Below are 23,351 nucleotides of genomic sequence, written 5' to 3' on the forward strand. Positions count from 1 at the left end.
CATAATATCGGCGTATATTTACATCAACAAGAACATCATAACAATGTTTCCCCGTGTCGCGTTAACGCTTGCGCTGGAACTACTCCTGTATGTATGTATATCAACTACCATACTTACAGAGGTGTCTTTCACTCCGAACACTAGTTGAACTATCAGATTAATCGATACGCAACGACATTGAACCGCTTCGAAAGATCTTCGGATGCCGTGCCACCGAGTCAAGCGAAACATGACTAAATTACTATAATTTTTGTTCCGAACATTGCAAATCTATTCATCTTTTGCCTAAGACATTAGAAATACCATTTTCTAATACACCTATTTCTCAAGATGGCACGAGTTTGATTTTTTATTAAAATAAATTGATAGCAAACACCGGGTAATATAGTCATTAATTGCGAAGGTGAAGTTTAGTGAAACAAATTATCCTGACAATGTTCTTATGAATAATCCTCGATTCTGATTGTACCTGCCGTCGTTCTCCCGCTCTACCCTTCGTGTTCCTCATACTTTATACATTACGATGTGACAGATACACGTTAGATGCGCGCGAATATAAAAGCACACACGTACGGAAACTTAACTAAGCAGACTTCCCATTAATGCCTATGTACGGACGTCTCAGTAGCTAAATATGTCTGCGTTTGCCGTGGCTATTTCCTACTCATGATAAACGCGAGCTAAGGGAGTAGAATTCGCCTCCTTTTGCCACAACAATTTCGAAAAGATGTATGGCATTAACTGTTTTGCATTGTTATTATGCAAGTTAGGAGCATTTTTGGCACACGGTATTAAACGAGCTCGTCGAAAATCATAGTCGTTACAAGATAATTTGTACAACTAAACCTCTGCTTATTCATAAAAGTACCATCAGAAATAAACATCATGTCGAAAGAAATTTTATTTGTGCCATTTACTTTTAATAGCATTTGACCGTTGGTGAATCATCATGTAAATTCCAACGTGTTGTATCGTGTTATTATTTTATTAACGATAATTGTAGATTACAATGGATGAAACAATGTAACCTTAGGGATATCGGCAATATTAGGCTGCTGCGTAAGAGAAAGAAATTAATAAAATGCCGCGCGCTAAAATTATGTCAAGTTGTATTACTATGTATCTATATTAAGAATAAAGCTGATAAAGCGCCTCGTGAAGACGCATCGGATGGATATTTGTCAAGTTCATGCATAATAAAATTGTTTACTATACACAAACTATATCAAATAATTCAATCATTTTATTATAATGGTATTATTATGCAAAATTTAGGTTGACAGTACTTTGAAATATCGAGGGAAAGTGAATACAAATGCACCTTAGTTAGTGTTTACCTTACAAACGCAAAGAATTTTCTGTTTTATCTTTTTCTTATTTTTTCTAAACGCGAGTTCTCCTTCGATTCACAGCCGGTGACTCATGCCGCAATTCGGACACAAAAATATGAATATCAGACATCGTGGTGTCACCGGATGTTGATATTTAATCGCAGCAATTGCCGACGGGTCAATAACCGGTAAAGATTCTTTTCCTCGATCTCGAAACGCGAACTTACGAACGACTGTTGCCCATTAAATAATATGGATAAGTTTCGTAACGGATTACACCGATAGGGTAGAAATCAACAAATTCACTCACCTTTAAAAGTTTTAGTCTACCAAGCAGGTGAGAATCCATTTGCCACGATTACGGAAGACGCGGCGGTATTATTTGGAATTTCTGTGCCGTTGGTTTCCCAAATTCACAGCTATCTCTTTGTCCGAGACTATAGGGTAAACGTGTTTGATAGTTGTCTCTCGTCGTCAACCACCCGCAATTTCTCTATCACTGTTACACAAGATGGCGATCCGTGTCGCGGTCTAAACGCTACGGATTCTTCAGAAACGGCCGAAAGTGCAAACCGTTACCACGAACGTTTCTCATTTCCCTTCGAGATCGATTTTACAGTTAGTTACGCGCGCGCAGTAATATGCAACAGAATCACGGAGCGATTTTCTTCGCGCGTCCTGTTTCAATGCGTTTCGCTAACACACGTCCCGTCTGGTCATCAGATGGCGATACTTATACTTTCGGCTCGACGGCTCATCACAACTGAGCTTGCGCTGCCACCACGCTCGAACAACGTGTTAATGTCAGCTGTTTGCACTGTCCTTCTCTATCACTGGTCTCACTTAGCGGCCTTTTAATCTCGCTTTATCTTGATCGCGGCTATAATTGCTCGCACCACTGAAATACTCGCATTGAACTCGGCGGGATTTCCCGTGTACTGTAGCGGTATCTGTTATGGCAGGTAATCGTCTTTTAAACAATGGCCAAGGTTTATCGTCTACGTCCCGCTCGCCGCCTGCACCAAATTCGTTCTCAGTTAAGCGTTTGTTCATTCATGTAGCTTCGCTTCTGTTTCTATGGATTGCCGGTAGAGGTCAGCATAGTGCAAACTGGGGGAAGTTCAGACACTATATCATTTATGGCGCACAGCCAAAGTAATTGAAAGTGTCGTTCGAATTGCGAAGATTTTAATACATTTTTTGGAGTATTTGATCCGCTACTTCGATATTTCGGTTTAATAAGATTAATTGGTATATAAGGTATTTAATTGTACTATCGTGTAGCTTCGTAGTTTTTCATGTGGACATCTATTTTGGTGTATAAATATGTATTGCTATAGAGAAACTTCAATGCTTTCAGAAATTTCAAATTTCGTGGAAGAAAGCTGTTACAATCAGGTATACAAATTTACTTTTTTCATAGTTATAACTTACGATTTGGACATCGAATTCGAAGTTTTTTTTCACATCTTAATTTTCAAATAACTGAGAATTTTCGTTAAGCTACTTCAATGTATAATACGATAACTACATAGAGTAACAGCTACACAGTGTATTTTATAATCTTCAATCTTAAAAATTGACAAATCTTTGCCATGAAAGATTTTACTATATATTAGAAAATGTTTAAGCTACATTAACCTGGAATTTTGAATATAAGATTAGAAGTAAACTTAAACAATTTGACTTGCGTGTCTCGCATTACAACCATCTTAAATGGTTCGAAAAATTACAAACCAAAACCGAATTATTACAATAACAAGATTATAACATTTTCCAAATGTAAATGTTTTACACGAAAGAGAGAAACATGTATTTAATTTTAAAATCAACATACATTTACTATTTAAATTAAAAACTATTGTAAATAATGTATTTTTAATTTAAATTGTAAATATTTTGTTGTATAAAGTAATATTGTCGAATATATAAGGTGACATACATTATTTTTCATATTTAAAACTGTGAACGAGATTTCTCTATTCAGTATTATCATTCGGTTTTAGTTGAAGTTCGATCGGTTACCGATAGAGTGCGGTGTGATACAAATTTCGAGACGGTACTGATATACATACACCAAATCAAACTATGGTAATCTAACATTCATAGTTAATATTTTTGCATTTGTTAGTTCCCGCGCGAAATCGTAGCGGCATGAAGATTACTGCAGAATATTTATGGTGATTGGAGCGTATTTGCTTTGATTAAAGCGGAATTGATGTAACTGAAAGAGCGGACTAGAGCGTGTTAGAGGATGCTGGAGCGGGATGGAGCTGCTTGGACCGGACTGGAACAGACTGGAGTGGGTTAGAGCAAAACTGAACGGGCTAGGGCAGACTGGTGAACGTTTGAGGTCCTGTAGATGCCATTAGACCTGAAACCACATAACGTGAGTGGTCTATCCTATACCTCTACATTCTATGTTATAACCTGACACAAACGGCTACTGTGGTCAAATATTTTTTCCAGCACACTAATAATTCCTCTATTTTTTGATACCATGGTTACCTAAAATCGCGGGAAAGTAGCACAGTAATCTCTATTTAACAGATGCATTTTTGTCATTTAATATTTATGGATTATATCCATCATTCTTTTTGAAATTGTCCGAACATTCCTCTGTATCGTTGGCAAATTCTATGTTGTACTAATTGCCACTTTTTTACAATTTAAATTCTATACAGAATTGTAGACAATTCACATTTTGCTACCATGCTATTATATTACATTGAATCATCAATGCAATACAAAATTGTTTTTCGTATACGCGAAACTTTACTACTACATTAAATTAATGTGAAAGATGAATATTCCACATAAATGCAATATATGCATACACGCAGTAAACAACAAATGCAATATATTTCTGCATATGCTGTTAAACATAAATATGCATTACGTAAAGAATACCGAACAAAAAATATATTTTTAAAATCCAAATACCATAAAACACTTTTCTGGCCAGGTCGCGTAACTTTAGCCGCTTCCTAAAAAAATATGCATTTGCATAAATGTCCGCCGCGCCAACAGGTAACATCAGGAATTATTGTGTCATTTTACTTCTTTTTGTAAACATACTATTGAATGTCCCATTGCAAAGCAGACCGTCGAATCACCCATTATGCAGACGAAAAATTAATTATAGGTACATTCTGTTTTATAAATTCATATATTTGTTAAAAAATACTTTTTTTTATATCTTTCTAATCTCCAGTTTGCATCCTAATTTTGTTATGGTCGGGGTTAATTATATATTCCATTTCATAAATCTGTATATCTCTTTTTATTTATACATATATTCCGACCTTTGTGTTTGCAACTTCATTTTTATTAATAAAATAAAATCACAAGCGGCCCAGATGGAAAGAAACTATCGATAGATGAACGTATATGATCGCAGAATACTTTGTACCGTGTATGTCGTACAGAGTATATTGTTTTTATGTCGCCCGAAAATATCCGGGGTCGCAAACGAACACAAAGGCGAAAGATTTACTGGCTGGTCGGGAATCTCTGTTGATATCGTGAGTAGCACTATAGAGATTAACTTATTGTTAGAGCTGTCCGCGAACGGTACGATTGCCGCCATAATTCAAGGGATCGCGAAAGCCGCGCGGCAGACACCAAACGTTTCTCAATTATCGAAATGGAGAGAAGCTAAACGCGAAGGCGGCGCTGTTTCGTCTTGTTGGATTTCTTTTCTATCCCGGGTAGCTGCGCGTTGCCGGTTCACACAACGAGAGGATAGGTCGGTGTAAAAATGAGTGCAGAGAAGGTCGCGTGGGGGTGGTGGATAGGTCAGTGGCAGAATGAGATGGCTGACAGATGGAAAAAGTATCCGTGGTTGTGTCGGCGTATACGTGAATAAGAAATAACCGGAAAAACGGCGCACACAATGCAACCGGGCGCTGTCACGGGCTGCAACGGCGAAGGAATGAAAAACAGAGTAACCGAGCCTTCCTAAGACGGTACAGCATTTTTGGTTACGAGGACGGTCGGAGGAACGAGGAAAGAGATCTCGACCTGTGGGCTTGCCGGAGCCTCGGAATGTCCAAGGGACTGTCTGAAAATTATAAAAGTCTCCCGAGTCGTGCATCTTGCACGAGGTTACGTCGAAACTTCAGGCATAAGCAAAGAACGATTCTAGAAACATTTATGGAAGCTGCGAATTTTCGCTTTCTCGCTCGGGGACATTTGCCTGATGGTCAGGAGAATTCCATCCGGCACCGAAGACATGTAGCAGCCGAAATCTTCGTGTCTGCATTAAAAATTTTAGCTTCAACTATGGCTAATTGATTTTCTTTCATTTTTAATATTAGAATCGATTTTTTCCTTTTGCAGCTGTTAATTGCTGTAAAAATGTTTTCGTGGAAAAGTTTTTTGAGAGATAGTAGTCTGCAAAAATGTACAAACATGAAACAATATGCGACAGTTTCAGACTCTGAAGATGGTACGAGAGAACGTGGGGCAGCATAGAAGTTGCGAATTACATGAAAGAACTTTTGAAGTAATCCAAAGAAATAGTGCTGCAAAGTAGTATCAAGTTATAATTCTGCAACAAAATGCTACCTTCTGTCTAGGGAATGAGACGGTGTATCGAATTGTGGCAATTGCACCCTCTCTTCGTACTGAGAACTTGCTTATGAATTTATAATAAGAATCCATTTAAATTGATAAACTATCCGATGCCATGTATCTATCTGGAAATATAACTTATTAATATATTATAAGATTCGTTTAAATTTGACGAACTTGCCAGTAGAATTTAGACTTTACTTCACAATTATTAACAATGGCTAGATACTATCTACATGTTCAGGTCCATTTTGAGATAAAAATCGTACAACATCCCAATAAATACGGTTTTGTTATTTTTGGAAAAGAGAACTAGTCAGTTCGAGCAACTATTAGATCTCAGTTCCACGTAAAAGTGTCCGATGAAAAACGTTCACGAGCGCGCGATCAACTGAAAAAGAATGCCAGGACAGTTCGCGGGTACGTGATGATGCTGGAAAGTACGAGATCGGCACGATGCAGCTCCGATAATAAAATGGGCAATTCAAGATCGTATGCCGACTGTTCGGTGTAATTTGTTGCTTCGATCGGTAGTTCTGATGCTTGCTTATTAAGCCGAAAGTGGAGCAGCGGTGCCCTTGTTTTGTAGTTTCCGCGATGGAACGACGGTTAATAATAATAAGAGTCCGCAGACGGAACGTTTGATTTTAAACTTCATTATCTCGTAACTTGACGGAAAACTAGTCCCGTGATTTCCTTTGAAGACAGACTTCATTGCATTCTTCGCGACGTCTTGCCGGGATAAAAATGGAAAATTGGAGGGAGACGTGAAACGCGCAAAGGAATGAAATGTTATTTGAAAAGCATAAATTTCTTGGTACGACGAAAGGGAAGCGTCTTGAATTGTATATTCTAATTATACGCGTACGCTGCGAATACAAAGTTACGTTGCTGGCTGCAGTACAGACGCTTTCGTATAATGGATACCTGCAAGAAATGGTAAAATATGGAGCGGCAGTAAATCTGTCATAGGAAGAAATAACGACACGATTTAAACGTGTGCCGTAAACGCCGTTCTACCGAACTGCTTCGGCTTTTATGACACCGATTCGATGGAAAAAGAAGTTTGCTTTTATCTTCATTAAACAGGCAGCGCCGTGAGTATGCGCGGCAGAAAATTGCGACACACGCGTATAGAATTTTATTGCAAAAAGAAAAAGCTGTTTCAAGTATCACACAGAAACTGCGCGCCTATTTCTAGATACTGTACTCGTTCTACTGTGGTATTGTAGAACACGTTCGATAAACTGGAATGTTCTTGTGATTATCGGGACAATGTGTTGTCGTATTTGCGGCAAAACTTATCGGTCTCGTACCAAAGTTATAACACAGGTACATGTATCGTTTGTTTAAACAACAATTCTGTAACCAATTATTACTGTGTTATTGAAGTTATTACTGTGAATATTTATACAAAATACAAATTTTCCAGAAATAGAAACAAGATAAAAATAACTTGTTTTCTTTAATGATTTGAGTAAATTGAAGATATCGGTGATACTATTACCAAATTCTTCTTAAATCTACAAAAATGCATATTTCAGACACTCACTTCTATCATAAATATATAAAATCTACAGTCTACATATTACTAATGGGTATTCTGCCATTTACGCCCAAGAACGAACCAAAGACAATTTATCACCCCCACAGTAGTCGGTTCCACTACTCTATCTTTTAGTTTTCACCAAAATTGCAACGTAATGGATCAATTTTTACACATTACCAATATACTTGTCGTAATACAAAATATTGCCATTCCCTCACGACAAGTATCCTCGTTAAAAACAGCTAACTGGTTAAAAGAGTTATACCCCTTTAAATAGGATCAGAGTAATAGCGGCTGTTGCAAATAGTGGGAGATTATGATTGCCCTAGACAACCGCAAAAAAGCAACGGGCACGTAAACAAGTATCGGTGGCGGCGATATTTCTGCCACGTAATTACCATAAGGATTAGAAGAAACATTGTCGTACCGCGGGAGAGATACAGCGCCGCGGAGATTTCTGACGGTCGAGATAAGGCCGTCCTATCCCATTAACCAGTTCCTTTTTTATCTTTGACGAGACGTAACTCAGGAACTAGTCGTTCCGTCGGAAGAATGATTATCCGGACGGTTCGCGTGTTTTACAGGTTTTCAGGGGGTTCGTGTTCACCGGGGTGGTGCAAGTTAGATATATAGTCGTTTTACGAGCGCGGCAGTAGATGATTCCGGCGAGGTATACTTCAAGAATGGGTAGTGCTCTTTACGGAAGCGACTTAACTCGCGTCACGCTGACGAGCCTTCCAGTAAATACGGAGTTTTATATTTAAAACATCTTAAAGACACGCTTGAACGTTCTACCCTCGCATCAAGGTAACGTCGACACGCGTTGCCTTTTTCCTCTTTGATGCGTTTCCGCTTGGACCCCGCTTACCAGAAAAAAAAAAAGAAAACATTATCGATTCGCCCCGTCATCGGGTGCCACTGGTAACACCGTATTTGCTCCAATTACGCGGGAAATAATTAAGGAGTCGAAGTGGACGGTGCCGTCGGTGGTTCGTTATTAGTCACGCGATAAGAAACCGAGCAATTTCGCGTGCGTACGCAGAAGTCATTTTAAACGCTCCCGGTATTTTCCTTGTCGCGTGATTTACGAGGAAATTATGTAGATGCGCGGCGAACGATAGTTCGGGCCCGCAGAAGAAAGCAGCCTTTCGCGTACCTGTTTTAAATAAACGATTAATCACGTACCGGGCAATTATGAGGCAAAGGGTGGGCGCGGTGCCGGGGGCACGCGAGATGAAGGGAGATGCAGAGAACGGAAGAGACAGAGGGAGATCTCGTAATTCTGTTCACCCACGGCGACGAAATGAAGTCGTTAAGGGTGAATTTCTTATGATTTCGTGTGACACACGACTTCCGTTTCGTCTACCGGCTGGCCACAGGAAATTGTACGAATATATCAGCTAAAGGTTTCCAATTGCATTTATGGCCTCTCGACGTCTCGTTTCGCCCTCCGTTCCTCTCCCCCGCCCCTCTGCCACCACCCCTTCTCTTTCTCTCTCGAACTCCCGTTCTTCTTGTGTATACAACGACAAATAGCATTTCGTTTCTGTGCGCGAGTCGTTTCTTTGCAACCTCATTGCACGGCGTGCCCGTGTGGGTGACCACCGGGGCTACGTAAATATGGTTATACGACGTTGTACGTTGATAATGAACGCGCGCGTGTTCGTGCAAAAGTGTAGTGGGCTGCGGCTTGTGGTAAGGGCTCGGAAGAGGGATCGAGAACCGAAGCACAATGCGACAGGAGAGGGAAAGGGAAAGAGGTCGAGAGAGAGAGAGAAAGAGAGAGAGAGAGAGAGAGAGAGAGAAATGGACGGCGGTAAAGAGAAAGGGAGAGAGAGACCGAATACGTACATTTGCGTTTACTCGGTGCACAGCACGCGTAACACACTCCTGTATATTTTCTGCGACGACGACACTGACAGTCGAATAGGAATAAGTAAATGAGCGTACATCGTGTTGACTTCGTGCGTGGTTTGTTCAGCAAGACCCGGAGGAAACCGGCAGAACTAGCGTGTTGAACACCGCACGAATTCGTCATTTCTGACAAGGACATTGTATGATATAAAAGCTCGTCTCTCGCGGCCCTTATAATTCCGCCGATAATTCATCGGCTTCGATAAATGAAGAAGTTCTGCCGCCGATCGTTTCGGACGGCAACGATAAGAAATTATCGAGTACAAACAACGGGGCGGAGCGGAACGTCGCGTCGCGACGGTCTGAGAAACGTCGTCGGACTACGACGGAGGAGAAGTTCATTCATTTGCAACGATGCCTGACCTCGATACCCGGCTTCTGTCACAACAGGTGAAAAATATCGCTTTGAATGCATTTCGATGCATATTTCATTCAGCTTTCAACGATGATCGAGGTTCTTCGACAGTGGCTGCTGTCGGAAAATGAAGGGAAAATCTGGAATAGATTCACATGATACGTTGCTTGACAAAATTATGAGATTTTATACGCATCGTTTACTTACTAGCACTTCGGATGTATTTACCTGCAAAATAGTAAAAAATGTTTCAAGTAAAATATGGAATGATGTAGCTTTCGAAATAATGACTATACTTGTAATTTAAACGAATAATGCAACAAAGTATCTGTATATGTATTACGTTGGTGCATATGAAATGTCGGATGTTTACGTAAATATATAAAACTTTATATCTTTTTACAAAAGCTATTGATTTAATCAAAATATACCCCGTTTGCTTTACTACACCCTTTTCAACAAGATATCAATACAGAAATGCCTGTCTTAAACAAATTCTCATCTTTAGAATTAATAAACTCTGTATGGAATATTTCAGAGTGTCTTCATTTGTATACTATTTAGCCCGTAAAAGCTCGGGCAGATTTGGAGCAGTTTTAGGACAATGTTGCCATTATACGTTGTTCGGCTGAGGAATGTGACAGCGACCTGTCATAAATAATGTCAGGATTAAGAGAAATAGAACGAACCCTAGCATGAAAAACGTAACACTTGAGTTTTTCTTCTCTGACGTCAGCTCTCCTATGTTGCCAGTAGGTTCGCCCTCGGCGCGTGGCTGTTCGATTACCCACCGCGCGAAGCATGTTGACCAGCTCTGCGCTCGCATTTCACCGCATTTTCGTAACTTCCCCTCTACCTCTCAGACGTTAGAGACCCTTAGCGGACCGCTGGCGGATATATCCGCGCAAGCGTGTTTACCGTTGCGGACGGCTGGCGGATATATCCGCCCAAAATACTGCGCGCTCCAATACCCGTCGTCCACAGCGACGCTAGCCCGTCGAGCGCTATAAATCGAAGTAAATCTTCTGGCTTATAGTATTTCTATCTTATGCGATAAAGTGCATTTTATTAGGTTGGTGCATATGAATACTATATACTATTTATCCTGTATGAATACTATATACTATTTAGCTCGTCAAAACTGCCCTGAATGTTTAAAATAGTGAAAGTCGGTTGGCGAAAGATCTATATTTTATAAAATTTTATATTTTACTTCATTTAATTTCGCAATTGTTTTGTACGACGTATGCGTAGTTTTTGTGGGCTAAACGGTATGTAAATGGAGACAGTCTGAAAAATTCCATACTACAGTTTATTGATCCGAAAAATCAGAATTTCTTGAAGACAGACATTTATGATTTAAACTCGCGTTGGGAAAAGTCTATTGAAACAAATGGGGCACATTTTGATTAAATTAATAGCTTTTGAAAAAAGATATGCAGTTTTATATACTCGCTTAAAAATCCGACATTTCATATGCACCAACCTAATAAAAACGTTGTAGTATAATGTATTTTAATTTAACCTTTGTTAGCAGACTGTTTTCGTCAGAAGTTTCTTATAATTAGTTCGGACAATTTTGATCTCGCATAAATATCTGTAGTCCCTAACACCTTCCATATCTACCTAATATACACCTCAAGAAACAGTTCACATTATCATAAAAAGTACAACCAAAAATCTTCACACGCGTGCTCTAAGTTTCTCACAGCGCGTACATTCTCGTTTTCCGAGGGCAGGGTGTCTTCGATTCCGTGAATGTTCTAAACCAAAATAGCCACCCGCTTCCCGAAATTTCATTCTACGCGTGGAACAGCCCGGCCGATGGAAAACGCAAAACAAATTGCAAGGCAAATGTACAATCACGCGAATTATCCGAATTAACGAAACACGCGATGGCAGGGTAGGGTCAAAAGGTCTGGCGGGGCGGCGTGGCGCGCGGGCATCGGAGGGGCGGAGATTCAAAGCGATGTAACACATTTTTGTTAGCGTGCGCCGAGCGTAATGGTAACGCATCAATGACAATATGGAAATGCATTTAGCGCGCCTCTGTTGCCGGGCATTATTCTGTTTATTGACACATCAATTTGAAGAACGCAATAAGCGTAAAACATTTAGCGTCGGTAATACGTAGCGGATAAATGAAATATCGCGTGATTAAACGCCGAGCGAAATAGCTGTTACTTCGCCCTTTGGAATCCGCCGCGTTTATTATTGTATCGATTCGCGGCCGTGCTTCAAGAAGGAAAATTATGTTATATACCTCGGATAGAAGTTATAAACCCGGCGGCGGGCGGGTGCAAGGGGGGGGGGGGGCGACGGCGTGGCTCGGAGGCGAGTAAACAACCGAAGAAAAGTCTGTGGGCGGATTAGCATGGTAGGTGTCGGTGGGATATCATAAAACTAGTTTGTAAAGTACGGGGCGCACCCTCCGTTGTACCCGAGGATTTCATTCTAGTACCACGTTGGAACAGGGCCGGCCGGTTCCGAAGGGAAATCCGTCCAAGCGGTCTGAAAGAATGGATTAAGGAAAGAAATGTTCGGCGCCACTTCGATTTTCTTTATCCGACACCGTCCGTCGTAACTTCGCGGGCACTGTGGAACTCTTACTCAATTAAAATCGATAAACGATCATTATTCAAGCCTGTGCCGTCGCGTACTGTGTTATATATTTGATAGTAAAATTTATCTGATGAAATTACTATTTATTTAATCAGGTTAAATATGTAAAAGACAAAAGTTCTTAAAATAGCACGAAAATTATTTCCATTTTTTAATATAGAATTTGCGAAATTTTCTGGAACGCATATTAAGAAGCTTAAGAAGATACTGAATCGATGTTCAGTAAAATAGATCATTCTAGGGTAAGATATCACAGAGTTTATTATATTGGTAGAACGTATTGAAATTACGGGAGAACGGAAGATTGATTATCTATTTAATATCTTGTTCTCAGTTTCAATCATTTATTTAGCGTACCGATGACGGTTCCGACGAAATTCTGTCGACGTGCAAATATTGTTCGCAAGACGAAGTCCCGACGAAATCGTGTCGGTGAAGCGAGTGTCAATGAAATGATAGCCGGCGAAGTAAGGGTGTATAAAAATGGGGTTCACATTAACACCCTTCCCTACGGCAAAAAATTCAGGTTGCCCGATCGTTTTGTCGCGGGGTGTACGAGCATCAGACACGCGTGCGCGTGTGCGAGCGCGCTCGAGCGAGCGAGCATCACCCCTGGAATATCACTCACATGGTCGCGCCTCTCGCACCCACGCACAGGTCTCTTCTTACATTGCCGGTTGACTCGTGTTGTCCGGCTCTAGCGCTTTGACTCGTCCCGTTTTCCTCCTCGCCTCCATGCACATGACACACAGACAGCGTTCGGCACTTGGTTCCGGTACTCCTACTCTCGCCGCCTTGTTGCCGAACGGGTGTGAGAGTGCGAGGGACGATCAGCCGGTCCTCGTCGACCATTCATCATAAGAAAGACGCAGACGGGAGGACCCGTGGTGTACGCAGCTCGGATAAAGGGTCGGAAAGGGAGAGAGAGAGAGAGACGCTCGGATGGAGGCAGAGAACCGACCGACGCGGGGAAGGCCAGAGGGAGAAAGAAGCACGAGAGACATATGCAGCGCGGAGAGTGGGCGCGAGCGAAACAACGATAGCGATGATGCGGTGCACCTGTAAGACAAAGTCAAATGGTTCGGGTACGAAACGAATAAGAGAGACGGGCGACCAGAGGAGTCGGAAGATCAAGAAACGCTGCGGCGAGAACAGCGCCGAACGGTGCCTTGTGTCTACGGTGGGAAAAAGATGGTGGAAGAGGAGGATGTCAGCGGCGGGCGTGAGCGACGACCGAAGGCAGGGGTGTCGATAAAGATTTTTTCCTTTTTAACCCTTCAGAGAATACAACTCCTGAGACGCAGAGAAAAAGAAAGAGAGGGGGAGAGAGGGAGTCCTTTATTTTGCATTGTTAAGGAGACAATTTGGAAAATTGATTTTTAGACGGTTTAACAAAATATTTGGATATTGTTATCCGATTGCGGATCTTTTAACGAAAATGTCTCACAACTTTTGTAGGCATAGGAATCGTTTAGGAACTTTTTTCTTTCTTAAGTAATTATCGTAGATTATAATAGATCTTCGAGTCTTGTAGTTTACATTACTTAAAATTGCATCAGCACAATTTCATGGAAGACGAATGTTCTGCAAGCATTTAGTAACGAGATTCTGAACGGTATCCATTTGTAAGCGTAAATAGGGGATCTCATGATGTGTTAATTGTCTTTGCAACATGAATACCATACGAATGTACGCGGCATAATGAGATTAAAAAGATAAGATTTATTGTCGCAATTATTCTCGTAATCTTGATACGACTTATTCTCAGTGTATTATACTGCAATAGAATTTTTTAATCCTGACAAAGGAGTCACTTTATGAAGAGTTAATCAACCCTTAACTGGTACGATGACTTCCACAAAAATAACTGGTATATTTAAATATGTTAATCTAACTCTGGACAAATCATTGTATTTGATTTTTAGCAAGCGCATAATAAAATAAAAGCCTGGAGGATTACACTTGTACCGCAATGTAAAATAGAAATGCAATGTTGCGATCGCTCATGAATCATTGCGTTCCGTTCTCCGACCGGTGCTTGAAATAATAAAAACATGGAGAATAAAACTTTGTCTACAAAGTAAGATGGCAAGACAAGGGTCGACCGAGGGAAGGAAACAATTTATTTCTCGAGACCGCGTCGCTGCATACAATGATTGCAACGATACTTTTCCATGACATTGCCGCATGAACTAATTCACCGGAGCGTTCGCTAAAGAGAGAATGGATCGTGATAATTTCGTAGAAAACGATACCACAAACCAGTCACGTTTCGAGCGGCGACGGGAACCGTAAATGCTAAAAATCGAGGATCTCTATCGGGAGGGAAATTAGGCAGCCGCCCTCGCCGCGTGTTTTAAGATTCTCGAGTGTCACTTGTCGGGAGGGGGGGGAGGTCGGGGGTAACACGGATATCGTTCGCGCGTCAACGGGGGTTGAAAAACGAACGAGCTTCTCGGGGGCATTCTGCGACGCTGGAATATGCACTCGGCGTTGTTTTCATTCCTCCGCGCAAGTAGAAAGAAACTCCGTGACCAGACTTCATTAAAAAGTTGGGCCAAAGTGCGGGACATCGGCAGCGCGCGCGCCGCGCGGCTCGGCTCGGCGCGGCGTTGGCAAGTTAAATAGCCATTAAAATTTCCGATAGGAAACCGCGCCGGTTCTGCCGCGCGAGTTCCTCGGGACCGAAAGACGAATTCGCCGATCGATAGACCGTATCTTTTCCCGTGGCGGAGAATTTGTAACTTCGTAAACATTACGAAATTAGCGATTATTGGTTTCACCGTGATATAAGGAAACAACGAATCGCCCCTGTCGGTCGACGCCCTTGACTCGACGAATTGAAGAACGAGCCGAAGAAGGACGGAGTCCCAAAGCTAGAGAAAGGCCGGGTCGTGAGAGAGAGGGAGAGAGAGAAAGAGAGAGAGAGAAAGAGCGAAGCGGGGAGAGAGAAAGGTATAGAAGGAGGGAGATTGAAAGAGAGAGCGAGAGGGCTACAGGGTCAGAAGGAGGAAGAGAGACGGGAGGAGAGAAAGAGAAGCAGAACCCGGTCCCTGTGTACATTCGTGTCCTCTTATTGGTGTGTCGGTGTGTCGTCGACGTGGCGGATGGTGTTAGTAGCCGCTCATTGGTGTTCGCCGCGGCGGCAAGCGGCGTTCACACGTTTCCCGTCATCCACTTCGGTACCCGGCTCGCAGTAGAGCGTCGTTCGTTGTACGGTGCGGTTCGTGACGTTTCGCGATCCGTCTCTGATCACTTCGTACCGTTCGATATGTATGTATGTGTGTGACCGTGCACGCGTTTCGTCGCCTCATCCACAGCCAGAACAGCAGCAAATCGTCCAAGAAAGTGTTTCGTTTTTGCTTCGTCTCCGTTTACGTTGTTTCTTCTTTTCTTTCGTTTTGTTTATTGGTGAACAAGTGCGAGCAAGAGATCGATTTGTGTTCCGCGGAGTTCCCTTTTATTCCACACATACACCCCCCCGCCCACCCCCACCCACCCCTCCAGTGCCAAACGTGGATTAAAAGACGTATCCTCACGGAAACGCGGCCGGGGAGCAACCGGACCTCAGGTATCGTTTTGCTGGTTTCCGTTTTCCGTTTCGGCGAGCCCACCGCGAGATTCCAGTTTCGCGCGCCCCGCCGACGCAGCGAATTGTCGCGAGCTCGCGCGCTACCTCCTCGCCGCTGAAAACGCGCTCGCGTTTCATTGCGGCGTGAAACACCGCCGGGCACCGAGCCGATTCCGTTTGGTGTACTAATTGTTTGGGAACGCGACGACGGGGAAATGGCCATGCAGCCGCGCGACGATCCGCCTGTGCGAATTCCTGGCTCGTAGCCGCCGCGATTTACCGCGCGTACAACGGAGTGCCGCGGACTTTCTGGTGAAAACCGGAAACGAGTTTGCGTATTCTGGCCGGCCGTCTCTAAACACAGTCGAATTCGTGGCCTTGCGGCCGAACTTTGTCGCAATTGAGACGGAATCGCGAGCGGGCCGCGATAGCCGTCTGGACGCGAGACATAGGAGATCTTAATGAAACGTTGACACGATTTCATGGGCCGCGCGCAGATGCTTGTTTGTAATTTTATGCACGCCGTTGTTTCGGCGAATCTACGACTCCTGGTACACTGTTTCGCGCCGCGTTAAATTCCGGTTGATAACCGGAGGAAGATACCGTTTCACGAATACACAAAGGTGTCGGGTTGATGTTTGTCGGAGCGTTTTATGATTCGTTTCCTTAACGCGGTGTTTAGCGGACAATGTAGAGAGCGTAAAGGCCGGATCATATTCACGGGTTTTATCGGCAGTAAAATTCTGAATTAGAATCAAACCGGGCCTTAAGAATCAATGTACACGGTTCGCACAAATTCGCGTTAGAGTACACGTGCACCGAAACGATTCGCGAAATTGCTTTTCCAAAGCGTTCACTGTTGCGCGGCATCATTTATTACGGCCGCTACGGTCTATTTTGAAATACACAAAGACTGCATCATAATGTTTGATGCACTTTGTACGCGAGGAATTCGTATATCGTCGATTGGCTCAATTAAGAAGCGCGCGTTGCTGCGGGCGAGAGAATCTTCCTCCGATAACTGTGTGCGGTCACTAATTTCATTTTTGCCGATAGAAGAAATCTTCCGCGGAGCCGCGAACTTGCGGATAGCTAGCAATCGGATCCCCTAACTTCGGCAGGTTATGCAATGCAATTTGGGCAGGCGTGTTGAATTGACTAATGAAAAGATACGCCTGCCATCGCGTTGGATACGGAAAGCCTATCAACAGGGCAATCGCAGTGAGAGGGATTCGAGCATTTGTGCCGAGGCTGTTCGAAATGATTGAGGAAAGACCACAGCGAAATTTGTACAAGACAGGGATATCAGATTTTGAATTAGATAGCCGTTAGATGGAAAGCGAACCTAGGTGTTTAGATTGAAGTCGTAGAATTTGCAGATTGGCCAACGATACGATTTTCGGAATATGGGAAGGAACGCAAATTCGATAATATGTTCGAACAATGGTTACTTAGCAAAGTTTTCTGCATCGAATCATCTGCGAAACGTACCTTTGGCGGCGTGGGAACCGTGTCATTAATTATCTCCGGCGTCCATACATGCTATCACATGGGTGGTAACGGTTGTTTTCGTTAACTTACCGGCAACAGTGTATCGTGTAACAGTAACCTTGATAATTGCTTTCAGTTCGTTTCGTTCGTTGCCAACTCGAGTGGCGATAATTATAGAAACACTAGCGGATTTCGTATAGCCTTTCACGACGTACCGGAAGTTACGTGTACTTATCCACATTCCAGGTGCGGTGAACGGCGCGCGATCGGCTTTTAATCGGGTATGATTAACGCCAGTAACAAGATGACCCCTGACCGGAAAGTTGCTTCACGTACCGGGACATGTAACTTGGTAGAACTGTGTTGGAAAAACTTGAAACGTTCATTCATTAGCTCGTTTCCGTGCAACAGTGAGTCGCACAAAATTTCTTAAACAACAACGCTATCCATTTCTTTGAAATCTGAATAAACTCTGATTATTCTGCTACGACGATTTAAGCATTAATACGATTAATATGACTTGTCTTGTTTCTCTAAGAAATTATTTGACGCAAAGATGTTGTAATTGATGATTTTTGGAACATAACTACCGTCTTCCAGTGTTTAGTTGAATCACAAGTTAATTTTTTTAATATTTGACTTATGTCATTTTTGTCTACTTGGCTCCGCTAGAACTATTTATATACAATAGCTGTGGACTATTTTTTTAAGTCCTTAATTTAGGTCGCAGATTAATGACATTGAGGGTCGTTGGGGAAGCCGAATTAGAAGGATCAAGTAGAAATGGCTAGCAGTATACAGACACATCAAGTAGTCCAGTTTTAAATTCGACTTCTTCGTTAATTATTTTAACTTCATATGCTAATAGAATGTTTCTCTATCAAAATAGATTCTCCCTTTTCACGAACAATATAAATTTACAGCGTAAAGAATTGATTACATCGATATAAAATGTTGATAGAAGAATTGATTGCTTTCTGGGTTATGTAACAGCTGTTTCATAGGCAGAGATTTTACCGCGTTCATTAAGACACACAGAGTAGCTGTGTAATTTGATGTCTCGTTTACGTAGCATCTGCGAAGATTTATTTTTTGACGGTGTCTCCTTCTATGTAAATATTTCGCGCTTTTTATAAATCGATGAATGGATAGATAGAAGACGCGGTCTTGTTTGAAATAAAATTCAGCAACTAGTGGTCGTAGCGCGAACCTAAAAGAAGTCTTCCTCGTGGAGCTTCTCGCTCTTTAACAGTTTATTAAGCGATGCCAATGGCGGCACCTTCGACGAGCGCGGCACAGCTGCGAGGTAAATTACCGGAGAGGGACACGATGGTAGCGGGAATGGGGGTTCGGTACGAGTCGAGAGTAATCGCGAATCAGCGTACACGGCTCATTAAATCATCGAGACAATCGACACGTTTTACTCGCCACTTTCTTCGTCGTGGTTGGCTTCTTGGAACGTGTACGTTGTATTTCTTTTTCTACCGCGGTGTTCCATTTCCGTCATGCGACGAACCCACTTATTGTTCGCGTCAGGGGTCGGAATAAACAATTATCTTCCACCTTCTTTTTTTTTTTTTTTTAAAAGAATTCCGTTCCAGATCATACGAATCGTTTAGCAGACCGCTTTTGCGTTAAGAACGAACGTTAAGAATTTGTCTTAAAAATGTTCGCCATTTGGAAGCGTTTATTTAAAAAGAACAAATAAAAAAATCTGCTTTTATTTGTTCCCATCGGAACTTAAAATTCGAGAACTTTTCTTTTAGTTCCATAATCAGTTTTTTTCAATAGACAGAACTTGGAAAGTTGCGTGGTTTTTTCCTAACTCGGGTTTGCATGCACGCATGCGTGCGTTCATTAATAAAACAGTTCAATCATATGAAGAGCATTAAGTGTATAGCTACTCAAATGCTTACGATATTCTCTTGTTTCTTCTCTCGGCATAACAATGCCAAGTACTACTAATTAAATGCCTCATCATTAATCCCCTCAGTAATCTTAACATAAATACTTAACAATTTTAGATAGAATTATTGCAATATTACATCAAAAAGTATTTAATTCAAACATAACGCTCGTTAAACGTTCCAAAACTCATTAAAGTTATACATAATTTTTATATGCCCGCATACCTCGAGGAGAAGTAACCACGATAAAACTGTTAGATTGAAGGTTTCATGGGCTTTAATGCTTCACTTAACTTTATCTATGTCTTTCAACTCATGACTCATTGAAGCCACCAATTAGAATTACAGTTTCCCTCATCCCAGTAGCATCGTTCGGGACTTTACAATAATAGACTGCGCCGGTCGTTATTTCATAATTATTACAGAGAGAGAATCCTGCGTCCACATTGAGGGTTAATTAATACGGGGCCTACCCCGCGCGATCGCAAAAAACCTTTTATGTTATTTTTCCGTAGTCCGTTAGAACTGGTGCAGCGACGGAACGGAACACGGACCTGCGATTATTTATTGGCTAACATGTCGTGTTTATCTTGCTCGTAGGAATAATAGTAGGCGATCGAGTTGAATCGACGGTCAGCTAGCACATTCGGCTCCTCTATTGTTAACTGTACACAGGATGCGACGACGGGGATGAAAATGTTCCAGTAGAGAGGTCGAAACGCGATCGTAAGAAGGGCTCGACGCCGGTATCCGCAAGACAAAAAGAACAATTTACTGGACACGTGGCCGAACACGGTTCGTACGTTCGTACGTTCGGCTATTGAAACGGCGGCGGTGTAGGCCGTTCGCTTCGACTTTCGCATAAATCAATGGGCGATCCCGATATAAACTGCTTCATAACTATCTCGTGATATAGAGGTATACGCGAACCGGTGTTTCTGTTATTATCGACCGGCGATCGCTGTTTTCTCCTGAATGTTAATTAACTGAATAAACTGCCGGTGTTTATCGTGCGGCACACGCTCCGCCCGCCGATAATATGAAGTCGTAAACGGAATACTGTCGTCATCCCCCCGTCGATAAACCGTAATTTCGTTAGTCACGGGCCAGCGTGCGGGGGAATCCTTTAAACGGGGGGAACAGTTCCTGGTCTGCCCCGGTACTTGACCGTGTCGCGATAGCGATCGCGAGCGAAAGAAATCACGGAGATCGCGTGGTCGAGGATCTCGACGGCGATTACGCGAGATTCGTGATAACTTCCTTCGTGACTTGCTCCCGCCACGTTCGTTCGATGCTCCCGCCCCCAAATCCCCCTCGGACCCCCGTCTACCCCCGCCCCCCCTCTCTCTCTCTTTACCCAACAGGATGTATAGGTGTCTTTGAACAGCTGCCGCGTGTATTCCTGTTTATTTGCCTTTTCATGGATTTCGTCAGAGCACACCCTAATCCGTCGTCTATCTTCTTGTGCCGGGCGAGCCCGAAGCATAAATTTTCAAAAGTATTTCAGTATCGTGCTTCCTTCCAGAATTTTATCGTCGATCTGTCGTCGATATTTAACAGTTACGGCTAACGCGGAAACTAAACATCGGTTTTCTTGTTTTGTTCTATGTACAACGTTGTGCCGACCCTTAGGTCATTAGCGGCGGACAGGTGCCGCTTTCTTCCTTCACGGTCGTTATATTTTTTGCTAGATGTTGATTTTTTTCAGGCAGTGTTTTCTACGCGTTTTTATGATGTCCCGGCTGTAGGCGATGTTATTTGATATTTTTCTTCTGCTTTCGAAACGTAGACACGTTTGCTCGATAATATTTGTTTCGGGAGATTGCGCATTGCCGGCTCTTGTTCTTTATTTTTAAATGAATACCAGCGCGCGAGTTTACGGTATACCGTTCTAAGAGTTGTCGCAATTATTCCGTCTTTTCTCTTCGAGCGTTGGCGGACATTGTTCAGTGCACGTCTCCGGTTATTTCACGTGAATTTACTTTTTTTGGACCTGTTCCATGTTTTGCTCCACGTTTTGCTTTCCGGCATGATGTACGGCGGCAACGAGATCTTGACATGGAATTGGTGTCCGAATACCATTCGATGCGATTGTCGTTGCTTCTTTGGCGGCATTGCCAGCTTCCTCATAACTTTAATTCCCCGGTGATCCCGGACCCCAGCCTATAATTACGCGTTTGTCATTGTTGGTGCGATTCGTAGAAATATGTTGGATGTTTAGGATGACTTCGTGTTTTCAGTCTTGCTATTTATGTTTTCCATTGCTTGGATTATACTCGTGGAATCTGTGAAAATGATGGACGGTCGGGCGTTTTCGTTTTGTACGTGCCTAACAGCTTCGAGAAATGCATAAACCCGTGCTGTGCAAAATAGATGCAACTTTTGGAAGATGAAGTTTATTTTTGATCATGTTGTTAACGAATTACAATTTACAAGTGTATATAACGGCGCGTATAAAGCTAAGAGAGTACATAGTAGGAAAACCAGTCCGAAAATTTCTTGCGATAAACAAGGAACAATAATGGGATCAACGTTCCCCGATATTTTCTTGTATTTCGACAATTTCCTCGCGCTGTAAATTTATATTGATCAGCAGTCCGGTCGTTGTACGATGCAAACATTTCCCTAGTTCGAATTGTAAAAAACCAATTTGGGGAGGGTGGATTCATTTTGCAACGAAAAAAAAGCAATTTATAATGTAAAATAAAATTTGTTCGCGCAGAATGCTCCAATGAATTTCGCCGTTAGTGACGGAACGAGCTACGACTCGGAATGGAAAAAAATCATCGGGGCACAGTACGTATGTAGTCGGTAGATTGATTGTTGTCGTTGTAGACATCGAATTTTCGACCGTTTTGTATCCAACGCCGAAATTGATTGTCCGTAAACTCTATGAATAAATTTTTCATCTACCCATGGCCTATACGTGTTACGTAGCGATACGCAAATAGGCGATAAAGGCGACGCGCGTTAAAACCGCTGAAAGTTTTCATCGCTCTCGTTTATTGCAAATTGATGGAAATGACTGTTCGAATTTGTCCGAGAGTTTTTCACGCACGCCCGCTCCATTATACGTCGCCCGTGAAATATATTATCCACGGAGAACGGATTGATAACAGAGTTACATGACTCCATTTTCATGTTACACGGAACATCATCCAGCGTTACAAAGAGACACGTAATGACACGTGCGCGCTCACGAACAATTGTTACGGCATCGGGGCGATAGGGGGGAGGGGAGGGGAGGGGAGGGAGGTTGATAGTAATAACTATAACGGCCGTGGAGCATCGCAGTCCTTTCCATATCAATTCACGCAAACCGAACGAGAACTGATTTCTTTGATTAACACCTTACCATGCTTGGGCAAGTACGATCGGTGATGTAATTTCTAGTAATTACCTATTAAGCATGAATATGATTTCGTATTTCCAAGTCGGAATAAAATTTGGTTCTCTTATTATCAATATTCAAGCATCTAATCGAATGCAGACGTATACTAAATGTAATTTTCTCTTTAATCAGTTTTCTAATTAATTGAAATTAATACAACTCAACAACAAAATGAAGTTTATAAACTGAAATTCTTATTCCGGTTTTTATGTACAAGTATTCGATAATTCTTTTGATTGAACTATCTGAATTTCGCCGATGCTTAGATTTACGCGTTCCTCGTCTTTTTTAAACGTTTTCAAGTTCTTTAATCTTCGCGCCATCGTAAATCTGAATCGCGTGAACGGTTGTACACGTATTCGCACCGTGAAACTGTTTAACAGTCGCGCGAATGATTATTTGTTCGTTGCTTTGCGAGAAATATCGGTGAAGGGTGTTAACGCTCGAAAGTGGAGTGTTTATTGGAAAATGGCTTAAAAAATGCGAGACAGTTTTCGTACGTGACATTTCGCACATGCGACAGCTTTGTGTCGTGTTTGCGCAAGGGTGCGAACGCACTTTCTTCCCCGCCTTCTTTTCCACCGTCCGCTTTTATTCCCTTTCATTGTCGCGCGCGCTGGAAATACGCCTCGGAGATTAGGATAA

The 23,351-nt window shown here is 42.3% G+C and overlaps 2 protein-coding genes across 11 annotated transcripts in view; one reads left to right on the forward strand and one right to left on the reverse strand.

Moving 5' to 3' along the window:
• The window catches only part of LOC144478520 (protein fem-1 homolog CG6966), a 34,687-nt gene extending 32,369 nt beyond the window's left edge, over positions 1-2,318 (reverse strand). Inside the window, exon 1 of the mRNA XM_078196498.1 lies at positions 1,642-2,318. Within this exon, the coding sequence (XP_078052624.1) occupies positions 1,642-1,680 (39 nt within the window). The 5' untranslated portion in view covers positions 1,681-2,318. The remainder of the gene's footprint in view (positions 1-1,641) is intronic.
• Positions 2,319-15,553: 13,235 nt separating this feature from the next.
• Gro (TLE family member transcriptional corepressor groucho) overlaps positions 15,554-23,351 on the forward strand; it is a 152,161-nt gene continuing 144,363 nt past the window's right edge. For 8 of the 10 annotated variants that reach the window (XR_013494631.1, XM_078187809.1, XM_078187869.1 and 5 more), the window contains exon 1: positions 15,554-15,917. The gene's annotated coding sequence lies outside the window, so the exon portion shown is untranslated. Of the gene's footprint in view, positions 15,918-17,244; positions 17,819-22,037; positions 22,112-23,351 lie in introns of those variants that run through there. The other 2 variants (XM_078187819.1, XM_078187830.1) reach the window with 2 other exon arrangements.

The sequence above is a fragment of the Augochlora pura genome, chromosome 2 (genome assembly GCF_028453695.1).
Source record: "Augochlora pura isolate Apur16 chromosome 2, APUR_v2.2.1, whole genome shotgun sequence".
In the NCBI taxonomy this organism is placed as follows: domain Eukaryota; kingdom Metazoa; phylum Arthropoda; class Insecta; order Hymenoptera; family Halictidae; genus Augochlora; species Augochlora pura.